Source organism: Ostrinia nubilalis, chromosome 18 (assembly GCF_963855985.1).
Source record: "Ostrinia nubilalis chromosome 18, ilOstNubi1.1, whole genome shotgun sequence".
Taxonomy (NCBI): Eukaryota; Metazoa; Arthropoda; class Insecta; order Lepidoptera; family Crambidae; genus Ostrinia; species Ostrinia nubilalis.
In genome coordinates, this window is record NC_087105.1 from 9,725,668 (window position 1) to 9,738,419 (window position 12,752).

Below are 12,752 nucleotides of genomic sequence, written 5' to 3' on the forward strand. Positions count from 1 at the left end.
AGGTGAGTGCCTAATAATACTTTCTGTTTTCCTTGTGAAATCGCTAAAACACTGTTCCTGCAATCTCTTAAACCGAGTCCTGAGCACACAAAACTCATCATAGTCCCTGGGATTTCCAAATCGTTTCCATTTTTTGGTGTATTTTATTTTTCTGCTTAATGACTTTTATTAGTGTTTTATTGTACCAAATAGGATAGTGTGACCTACTAACTGTGTATTTGGAGAGAGGTATAAAACGAGTACAGCAATCTTGCAGTATATTATAAAAGTTATCCACTGCTTCATCCACTGTATCGCATGATAGGACTTCCATCCAATTAATGTCGGCCAAGTATTTATTAGCAGAGTCATAATCACCCCTGTAAAAATTATAACGGGTATTTATATTTTCCTTAAAATGCTGACAGTTTAGATCAAATATGTTGATATTTAATGCTGGATGATAGTTATCTTCATTTAATAGCGGTTGAATTGAGCGCGTAACATCCAATGGCAGGTTGCTGAAGCAGAGATCGAGCAATCTACCCTTGGAGTTTAACACATTATTATATTGTCTGTAGCCATGGAAGTGAAGGTGATCTATAAAATTCGCGGCACAGTTCTGTAGGTCACTACTACCTTGTTTTAATATTGTATATTTATCTAGGTCCCATTTTACACACGGTAAATTAAAGTCTCCCACCAACAAATAATTAGCATTAGGACATTTTTCTAATTGCTTAGAAATGTTATTAATAACATTGTCTAAACGTAACGAGAACCCGGATTGATCGGGCGGTGTATATACCACTATCAAAAAAAGGTCTACCTGGGATGACAGTTCAGATGCGGGTACTCGTACGCACAGAGATTCAGCGGTATCACTAGTCCATTCATTCACAACAGTTACACCCAGATACCTACGAACGCCAATCATAACCCCGCCCCCGCCCGACTTGTTGCATAAGCTAAGGTCTCTGTCACAACGGAAGATGTCGTAGCGGGTGTCACACAGCTCACTATCCAATATATCATTTTGCAACCACGTCTCAGTGAGTATGATTATATCATAGTTCATACACAACAAGCTATTATAAAGTTCTAAACACTTAGTCCGCAACCCTCGAACGTTTTGATAATAGATTGACAGCTTATTACCTACTACAGCCATTTTCGGAGTGAATTTGTCTCAATTTCATTACGCCATACTGCTTGTGAGTGTTGCGATTGTTTATAAATGTTATCAACATGGTGCACTGGAGGTTTCTTAGTGGTTATGACGTTATGTGGTGTAAAACATAGAATTAACATGTAATTATTTATTAATTGGATCATGAACAAACGAAGGGAGACTGAATCATCAAGAAGCGACGTTATATTAAAATAGTATAGTGGTGACGTGAATAGTAAATAGAAATGTACATAAAATATCCTATTTATACATAATATATTATAGAAGCGACGCTGATTACTATCTTTATACACGTATATTATTATAACCTTAATAATTAAATAATGGAAAATGTGTGTGTAGATCATGAATTCATTTACATTTGCCATATTGTAATAAACACTGTATCGAAACATTACTTTTACATAAACCAGAGTAGAAATACTTTCCAACTTATACACCTTCAACAAATTACAGAAAACAGTAAAGTACAACTTGAATTGATTTTTAATTTTAACTTTAACTGAAGTAGTTTTGTGTAAAACAATTAAGTCTATAATAAACTGAAACCCAAAAAGCTGAACATTTAGTGTTTTTTTACTTATTTTAAAAACAAAAACATTAAAACAGTAACAATGTATAAATAAAATGTACTGAAGTTTGATTATTTTAATGTGTTTAAAAAATCAATAGATTTCACTAGTATAGCACCAGTTTCATCACTCTTGCGCAGATAGATCTGACCGTACTTTACCCAGCAGTAGGTATAACCTTTGTCTTTAGCCAACCGCCTGGCCGCAGCATATAATTGTTTACATTCCGGTGACAGGTGTTCAGAGACGTATATTTGGTGACATACATCCTTTATACCAATATGGTTGGTGTTCAACTTTTTGTCGCTATGCTCCTTATTATAGCGGTGCACGGCCGAGATCAGACTATCACGAAGGCGTGGAGATGTCAAAGTGACCACAATATTTCGTGGCCGTTTTGATGTTGTATCCATTTTTGCAACTCGGCGGCACGCATGTATGTCGGAGTCCGAGATAGGTAGTTCGATGGCTTCACATAAGGATTTGACCATTGAGACAACGTTTTCGTTTCGGTTCTCGGGAACAGCCTGGAGCTCGACGTTGCGGTCACGCGACAATTTCTCCATTACAGAGACACGGCTCCGGATTTTGTGTAATTCGTCCTTAAGCACCGTTTGCTCGCTCTGCAATGATTTAATTACGGTGTCCTTCTCAGCGATGGTGGATTTTAAACTCTTCACCTCCTCCATAATGAAGTCCGTTGTTTTAGTGAACTCTTCTTTCAGTTCGTTGACCATCTTGCCCATTTCTGCGGTAATTAAGCCCTTGACTTCTTTTATTAAAATACTACGTGAGTTCTTCATTGCGTCCGAGGTCGGTGCTAATTTTTGGTCTAAGAGTTCGCTAATGCTTTCGATTGTCAAGACATTTCTTGCAGTCGGGGAGTGCTTACTAATGGAGGGCGAGAGGATACCCGGCGATTCATTCCCACGTCTCCTACGGGATACATTCGTGCAGGAAGGGCATCTCAATGCAGACAATTGTTCGGAACCAAGATCACTCACTTTTTTTCCCGCACCCAAATTCAAGCACTCCAGACAGTAGTAGGACTCACAGGCATTGCACTTCAATGAGTCTTTGCCCACATCCAGTTTCCCCTTGCACCCCGCGCAGAACATCGTAACACCTCACAGAGACAGGACTGTTGATATAAATAGTGAGCGCCTTCTGCGCTTGTGTGATCTATGGCGATACGACGTGCGGGACACGCTGAGTCACAAGACGCGTACTGCGCAGGCGATTATGACCCGAACGCGCTGTACCCAACCGTGAAAGTGTCTTGCGCTTGATGTTGACGTTGCGTGACGAGTTCCGATAGCAATGGCGGCGAAATACTGCTGTGCACAAAGTTTTTTACATCTATTTGAGTTTATCACTTTTTTAAAGATGAGTTCATAGTCACAATCCATGCACTGAATCACTATCACCACTGTAGTAAAGGTTTCAATGTGAAATACTTCCGTAAACCAATTATTTAAACAAATTATCTATCAGGCGAACGAAATGCGTTGTTTATGTTTAAGCACCAAAGACTAAAAATGCTGACTGTTGTAAACAACTTTCTCCTGTATTTCTAATGCAAATAGCTAATTGCCACCGTTCGAAACTAAATCACTGCACATATAGTTCTCTGAACGGTATCGCGGTATTCTGTCGGGAACAAATCGATTAAAGTGCTACTAACCCTATTAATATGCAAGTATAATCGATTCTGCGTCGACTGGTCCGATTAATTGACCAGAAGCAGATCGTATCGGACGATGTGTTGTTTTTGTTTTTTGAGTGCGTGCTTTTTAGCACGTCACTATTACGATGGAGCGTGACGCTACGGTTAATGAAATCCAGTTTGCGAACAGTTTTTGAAAATGTTCTTTTTTTCTTTCAAAACAGATCCGCGGCATTCGAGATTTCACAAACAAACTCAAGTTTTGTTGATATTATTAAAGGTGGAGGATGGTCATAAACTTCTAGCTAGAGTAAATAAAAACGATTTAAAATATTATGTCCAAATATGTTTTTAAGTCAACAATTTAGGCTTAAAATAAGTATATCACGCTAACTTTCTGAGACACTGTGAGTCACCATAAACATAATAAATCTTTTCAGTGTACGACCCCAAATGCTTGAAGTTGAGGGTGAGTTGCACCATCTTACTTTGACTATGACAAACGTCAAAAATCTGTCTTACTCCATACAAAAAGCACAAGTTATTATTATTTTTAGGTTAAATTAAGGTGTCTCAGCCTAATTGTCTTTGAGTTACGTACCTACAATGTATGGAATTAACAACAGACAAATAATTAATAAAGTGTGGCAATAAAACTTCTTCAAATGAAGAAAGTCTATAACTTTGCTTAGTTTCCACTACATTCGATATGTATCGTGAAATTGTGATCAGAAAAAACAGCACAAAGGCCCCAGTACAATTAAGATAAGATACTAACAATAATAGCGTTAGTTATTAGATACTATTGGATCGATATTGCTGTCCAATATTTTTATCTTCGGTGTATGACAAGTGCTTAACAAAAACGTGTGATATCGTCGTAATAGATCACAATTAAACAGAAGCTCCTACTATTGTTATTTTTCTCGGTTGTACCCAAATAAAAAGAAGGATGTTTTAAAACGGAGCAAGTATAAAGTTTTTGAATATAGTACTTAATGAGTAATTGGTATACATTTTTGTATGTATTTACAAAAAACAGTCGTGGATCGAACCTGCGATCTTACGACAACAAATAGACCTGGATTTTATTTAAAAACTAGCAGCCGCCCGCGTCCTCGTACGCGTGAATCCCTTTTTACCCCCCCTTGCAAAATCCCGTCTTAGTGAGCACCTACGTTCTAAAAGGAGTGAGTCAGACAATCAGTGACCTTTCGCTTTTATAAATAGATTGATCTACAGCTGATTAAACTACGTTCGACAGCTAGGGTTGCCTTTATGGGTTGTTTATATTAGTTTCTCCAAAATTTTAGTTCTCGAGCAAGCTAAAGCGAATGGTCTAAAATGTAGTTTCAAACTATTCTTTCGTAATACTTTTTCTATTGCTCTTATCTCGTATGCCTGGTGTGCTGGCGTCAATCCAAATGCAAAGTGGAATGTGATAATTTCTTTCCTGCACGTGCTAGAGGTCAAATCGTCTAGCTTCTGCATACATTCATATAAGATTGCCCGAGTTCTTAGGATATCCATTTACCCCTTCTGGAGTGAAGTTCTGAAAATTCTAAATTAAACTATAGAAAGGATTAGACCCTTTATAGTGTACGTGTTTGACTATTTCATAGCTTTTTGAGCTTAGTGAATAAGGTTTAAATTATACAGGGTTAACACAAAGCCATATTATGAATTTTCAAATAGGTAATTGTCATCTTTGGATAAACTCTCGCACCGCTATAGTTTGTTAACGGTAAATTGATTAAATTAAATACCTACCTAATATTAAGATGTTAAAGTTTAAACTTGAATATAAACAAGCTCAATCAGTACGTCATAATTATATTATACTTGACGTATAGCTTATTAACCTCGCTCTCGTAGATTAAACATCTGATAACACTTGTATATTGCAGTTGCGTTGGTTATTCGGAGGAAAACAACATTAAATATGTAACTTTTATCACCTAAAGAGACATTTTGATGTAATATTCGTATAAATACACTCGGCATCAAATAAATCGCACCTCCCGCGACAAGCACTTATCAAACGTATGCATCCCCACTTCCCACCAACATTGGTACCATTTGAAAGCCTAGTTCTAAACTTCATTTCATTAAAGGAAAGGTTTTTACCCCAAAAATGTGTCTTTACAAGGATCCAGAGACACTTCTTAAAAAAATAGGTAGTTACGCTATAGCCATTTTTTATTACTATAAGACTGTTAAGTTGGGATTAATCGCTATCCATCTGTTAAAGAGGACACGTGAGATCTTTATTTGGTTTTATAACCATAAAAATTGGTCTAATTGATACCAGAGGTGAGCCCAAAGTGAGGTCTATTTTCAAGTCACATTTATGGTATATGTTAATCATTTATTTAGAAATGAAATGTATTTTTCTTTAAGGATATTTATTGGGCTTTCAAATAACACCAATATTGTTGGGGTACCATGATTGTGTCAAAAGAAAATCTTTAAAGTTCGCGTCGCGGAAGGTGCGGTTTATTTGATGTTGAGTGTAGATAAAAAGAAATTAAGTACTGATGCTGCTATAACCTGTTAGATTTTAATAGCGTATCCCACCAATGGTTTGGTTTCCACTACTCTAACTCCCGTATAGCTTGACGATTTAGGCCCGATTCGACCAAACTTTTATCCGAGAATAACTCCTGTTATAACTGGCACATTGACAGTTTCAGTATGGGAAATATGTCAAAATGTCAAATAACTGACGATTTATTCTTAGATTAATATTTACTCTGTCTTTGGTCAAATCGAGACCGCTATTGAAACCCAACCAATGCAGCTTGAGTAGTCCCGGGAAATTATCTATTTGGCTTATAAAACCCCCTTTTTCTTTTAAAACAGTTGTAGCCATAATCGATTCTGTTCTTTAAGGCACTAGATGCGGTGACTTGATTTTTTAACATATTTATTCGGTCCAGATTGTATAATAAAGCTTTCATTTATTTTACAGAATAATCATGCAACGTCCGAAGCCAAGTTCGCGGAGCAGGCTCTTGAAGAAATCAAGGTTAGTTTCATTCTACTTTTCTAAAACAACGCCATCTATGATCGCTAAACTTTTTCTACTATCCTAAAACAACGCCATCTATGAGCGTGTTGATGTTTAATCTGCTAGTGTAGATGTGAAAGTTCTTTCCATTAACTTGCAATAGATGGCGTTGTACTAATGTTTTGAGTTTATGCTAAGGTTGCAAAATGTTTTTTCGCCCACATTTTTTAAATCGGGTACCATTAACCCTCCGTGTACGAGGTGACTAAAAGTTACGTCCCGTACCAGGTGGGGTATGACACACCCCAATATACAAAGTGATAAAATTTTCATTCAACATTTTTTTAGGTGGAATTTAATATTTTATATAGATTATTTACGTATGCTAATTAGGTTTAAGAAATGCTCTGAGCTGAAAATATGTATTATAACATTTTTATCATAAAAAAACAAAAAGACACAATTTCCGTTGTTCTTGTAATTTAGGAATCAGTTTCCTATGTATAATTTTTAATTAGTGCCTTTAATTATGACAACCGTTTTTATTTAACATAGTATAAGTATTTACTTATAATTTAAAAGTAAATGAAAAACTGGAAGGGTATAAATTTGTTTTGATCATCGGTTTTCAATTTACCACAATTCTAATGAAAGAAAATGAGTATGCTCAATGCATAAAATGGGAGCGTAACAATTTTATTTATTTATAAAATATGTTATTCCATTTCAGTAGCCCATAAATTGTATCACCAAGTATAAATTGTAGCCCATAAGTCTATGTTCACATACATCTTCGGATCTCAGTACTAAACTTCCAGATTTGCACTAAACGTCATTTCATATTATGACTAAAAGTGCTTGAAAATTTCAGATACCGTAAAAATCACGAAAAATAATATTTGTATTGAATTTCATTCAATTGACAAAGCTAAAAATATATAAATTACACAAAAATTGTTAGATTTTTTTTAAACTTTTTAACAACGTCCCGTACCAGGTGGGGTGTGTGACACCCACACGCACTTTAAAGGCATTTAACTCAGTTAGTAGTCACCGCTGGACTGATTTTGCAACGCTGATCGAAGCAGCAGTGTCATAATTCCAGCTACTGAGAATTTCAAATTCAGCACTTGCAAATTTTTAAAATTGTGGCTATTTTTAAAGGACTGGGGTGTGTCACACCCCACCTCGTACAGCGAGGGTTAATATTCAAGAATCGTAAACGAAACGTTCTCATTTAAAAGGATTTTTTTTTATTAACTAACATGATACAATAACTTTGTCCGATAAGTATTATTTGAGGTCCTGTCTGTATACTGTACCAAACCTACCCTTTGATAAATAAACCTTTGTCTTCCGTTATCTGCCACTTGGGTACAAGACGTATGCAGCTTTTCATTAAATATTAAATGCTTCTTGCTAGAAGTCCACTTGTATTTACTGGGCACAAAGTTATTTATTCCTTTACCCACTTGATTTCTACAAAAAGTCATGCCCGTCTTCACCATCAATCCCTAACTTTTAAGTGACACCTATGGTAACACATAACAGGACTTTTTTTCATAGGGGTCACTTAAAAATTAAGGATTGATGGTGAAAACGGGCATTAGAATCCAAAATCCATCATCATCCAGCATTTTACTGACTAAATCGCGTCCACAAACCATTAAAAATAACATCAACGTTGCTACAACACTGCCCCAGCCTACGTAAACACACTTTCCGAAATATCCTCATAACTTCAATGATAACACCTTAGTTGTTTTTTGCGTTTCTGGATTCGGTGCTATTAACCGTTTATTTGCCGAGCGAGCTGGGTGGTCCGTGGAGTGCACTTCACGCCTCCCCGACGCACCTTTATCGCGGCGAACCAGACGTGCGCCACAGAGATGCGATTGAAATAAAAAAGAAATGACTATGATTTGACGCTTTATTATTAGTTTAGTTATAAGACTTCCACTGCTAAACATAGGCTTGATCCCCAATGCTTTCGGGATTGATCAGTTTGAAGCAGCTTGCATTCAGCGCCTTCGCGCTTTGACACTTATGAACGTCAAAACATTTATCTGGATGAGTCGCTGTAAGCTGCGCCACAGAACAGAATCTTTTCGTTAGTAAAAAAAAGTTAGCTGCTAAAGTTTCTACTGAAAGCATCAGAAAATTTTGTGCAAGTACAATACATATTTAAACAGGTCTGTTATAATATCCATGCTGTATATTTTGACCCTCTTGTATCTATAATTTTACATAAAATTTCGTGTACTGTGACAGCCAATGATTTTGAAACGTTGAACATCCTGAAAATACTATATGCTGGAAGCGGGAATTTAGCCCCACATCCCAGATAACATAATTATTCAACTGTTATCCTCACTGTTGACAGAATTTGAGAATTCATTGCATTTCCTCCGCAAATATTATTTTTGTAATACTGAATTTTTCAGGATTTTTCTTTTGCCGCAACTCTGTGTCAAGTCATTGTGTTCTTTGCCCCGTGGTTATGTCACGTGATGAATCGCGCGTGCTGACGAGCAATACTCCACGCCACTCTGTTGAAATGGCTTGCGCATACGCCTCTTGTGAGTTGCGTCAAATGCTCAATATGACTGAACAACTGCGATCCATTTTGCGAATACCTTTGCTTCATCATTTATAAGGACTTCAGATAAAAACCCAGGGTAGATCCATCAGCCACATGATATTGTGCTGGAAATTTTAAACTTAGCTATGTTAACGTCAAATGTAAATAGACGTCAAAGATGAGTAAAAGATATTGTTGTACCATCTCCTTATTTGTTACTGCCATGTTGGTAGGCCATGACCACTACTGATCGACTGTAGATAAGGTATATTTAGGCGTAGTCTAATGTGAGTTCATCGCTTCTCTGAAGTGAATGGGGAATTTAATTCATCTCATTATCCTTTTGGATCATTTTCAGAAATCTCTATGAAATTGGTTTAAGTTTAGTTAACAAGACAATCCGATGGCACTGACGGAATCCAATGTCGTGGTTAGTGAAATCTGAAACTGTTAAAAGAAGAAAAATATTTGTTAATAGCAGATTTTTTTTTATGCATAACAAGCAATTTTTTTTTTAATAGAAGAAAAATAATTTCCGTCCCAATGCCTCTCGATCCTAGAGATCTCCAGGAAGTTCTAGCAAGCCTCGTTTGTTATTTTATATTCGATTTCATAAAATCAGCCAATCAAAAGCCTGAACTTACGTTTAAGTTGAATCTAGTTTTTTGAACGTTGTTTCAGAATATGGACTCAAAATCCTTCGTCAATTTTATCAGCCAACTCATCGCATAAACGATTTACATTTGCCACCTCAATTTCTTTACCGGCATGAATTTACGATCACGCATGAACGCATGTACAGACAGCAGCTTGTCAAGCTTAACACTGTGGCAATGGCCATATCATATGCAGTCGAAATAAGGATGATTTTGCAATAAAATTGTACAACTTGATGTGCTGTCGTCTGTACCAACGACCCGTACCCGCGGATTATAAAATCACCGTGAGTCTGAATAAAACGAAAAGCATCGATTTAACTAGACGCGCGCATTCGTACACTCGCGGGCTTGATTCGGCTGCTTGTTACACCGACTCGTAACAACATTCGGTTCGCCCGCATTCGGTGAACGGCGACACTGCTTTGTTGGTTATTATCCTGAACATAAGTTTGTGCTAGCGACCCATTCAATAAAGTTCCCCAAAAAGATCCGAGTAATCGCATTGCATCGTAAGCGCTACGTATAATCTTTTCATCCTATTTTCTTCTAGTTTTCTTGCCTAAGATAGTATTGACTGTTTTTTGGTTTACAACTCCCTAGTTTTAGATATGCTAGGTGCGGACTGTGGACGTGTTTTTTTAAGAACTTTCTTAGCAGGATATTCATGAAAACAATGTTATGAAACCTCTCATAACATTGTCGATTGGAATGTTTTTTCCGCAAGTATTAAAACATTAAATTCAGCAATATTTTTACCTGCTTTGAAACGGTTGAATTGTGGCGGTGTCTTTGTCTTTTATTATACAAAGCATGATTCTCTTGTTAGTCAATTTATAAATTCACCCAAAATTGTTACGGGTCATTGTAACAAAGGCCTGTAACTTTGTATTTTGTAGTCTTTAGTGTCTCCCCCGTTGAATCGTTTGAAATATGAACGGGTGCGTGCTTAAGGGGCGCTGTGTAAATATTGGCAGATGTAAGTGTGGCTGCAGTGGCGCCACCCCTGCGTGACGTCACTGCTCGAAATTCGAATGCCGTTTGAATGTCGAATTCGGGATTCGTTTCAGGTATTTATTGTGGCGAATCGTGCAGATCTATTTATTCGTTGTGGCATGATTGTTATGAGAGGCATGAAAAATACACAGAAGTGTTAATTTTCCACAAAATACATTAATTAACTGAAGATCTTTCACAGATTTTTATTAAACAACGCAAGGATACTCATGATAATTAATATTATAAGTCCTGCTTCGCATTTCTCATTACAAAACCCATTATTGTGTATCTTAACTAATTTGCTACTTCACATTGTTTGTCCTGTTTTATTGTTTGTCCAAACAATTCTGCATAAAAATAAACGCGCATGCGTGGGCTGGCAGTGCGCACTGGGCAAGTTTGCGCGGGCAATTATCGCTCCATCGGCGCACCCGCCTCGTAATAAGTTAATTGAGGTGCAAAAACATCGGTACGATCGGCAATGGAAGGTTGATAGTAGTTGGGAGATTACCCCCAAAAATAGACGTATTTCACTTTGAGCATCCACCCAAATAGCACCCTCACGAATAGCATCTGGCATATTCCACTTAGAGCACCTATCGATATTTTGGGCAGGTGTTATTCGTGGAATTTTATCGATAGGTGCTTTAAGCTATTCGTGCGGGTGCTATTTCGGCGGGTGCTTAAAGTGGAATACGTCCAAAAATGTACGCAGCCGTGGTTGATCCTTGTCCTTGTAAACCACTTCCACTGCCAGTTAAACAAGGCTATGCTCAGTGCTCACCCCTCCTTCATCATTACAATTTACAATCACTGCATAGATGGATCTACAACCTGTCTTTGAATATGGCCTGTCTTTTTACCTATAACATTTTAGATTTTCTCTTAGATCTAAGGACTGAGGAAGTCTGCCTTCAAATGTATTAATTGATACTAGTGCCATATGCTACACTATCTTCTATACATTCAATTACGATTTATGGTTGGAGAATATGCAGGATTTACAACTTACATGGATAATATCTTCCGAAAATTCCGAATCGAATCTAAGATTACGATTAACAGTTGCAATTCTTGTTGAACTTTGGGAATGACTGAAGGAGTTATAAACAAGTAAATGTTGAAAAAAAAACTTTTATTTTCAAAAACTGTGGGTAGACATATGCCAACATACATTGCTGGCCGTACCTCACTCGGTTAGCATCAACTTAATGTGCGTGCTAAACGGGTTACACGCAGCCACCGTTCTCACCTCCGGATAAACCGTGTAAGTGCTTGCTCTTTAAGTGTACTAATTAATAAATGAATGTAAGACTTAAAGCAACAATAAAAAGACCCAAGGGCCGGAACCTACAGATGAAAGAGCACACGTAATCATCTTCGAAATATTTAGGTTAGGAGGTAAGTATGTCGTAGTAGAAGTGCCTGTATCTGTTCTGATACAAAACACGAAATTCTTCAGTTTGCTCATCTGTAAAAGACTTTCGGTGTCCATGAAGTCACAATATTTATGCTTGCTACTTAGGCACTTATAGTAATCTTCTTCTATCTTCAAGGTTGTAACAACTGAGAACAGTGTAGTCAAATTCTGTCATGACTCTTGAGGTTTTAAAATTGTTTCTTCAATCAAAGTAAGACTGATGCAGGCATTGGAGCTATCCTCACCTCTCGTTCCCACTGCTGCAACTCCTGTGTAGCCAGGATCTACATGATGCAGGCGTGCAAAGTCCAAAATATACTGAGAATGTAAATAGTGTTTACACTTTAGAGATGTGCCTCCTAAAAATTGTAGAGTGTTTCCAAATTGACAGTTCCTCTCGCTAACCTTTAACCCACCTCACCAAAATAATTTCGCAGGTCTTTCCAAATTCGTTTGTTTCATGCGGTTTATGTATTTGTCAGTTGTTTGCAGTGACTGCTATGATGGCAGCTAATATATCAACAGAGTAACAACACGGAACGAGCGGAACAAACAAAATTAGCCGGTCCGCCCGCTGTCTGTCTATTTGGCCGCGCATATAGACTTAGCCGTGTAATCTTACTTAACGCGGCCCGGGATGTGGCGACGCAAAATGGCGGCTGTAGCGTATGAGACCC

General features: G+C 37.3%; 1 protein-coding gene across 2 annotated transcripts in view; it reads left to right on the plus strand.

The window, feature by feature from the left end:
• The window catches only part of LOC135080708 (uncharacterized), a 36,260-nt gene that overhangs the window by 19,259 nt on the left and 4,249 nt on the right, over positions 1 to 12,752 (plus strand). For both annotated transcript variants that reach the window (XM_063975423.1, XM_063975424.1), the window contains exon 4: positions 6,381 to 6,437. In XM_063975423.1, the coding sequence (XP_063831493.1) occupies positions 6,381 to 6,437 (57 nt within the window). The remainder of the gene's footprint in view (positions 1 to 6,380; positions 6,438 to 12,752) is intronic.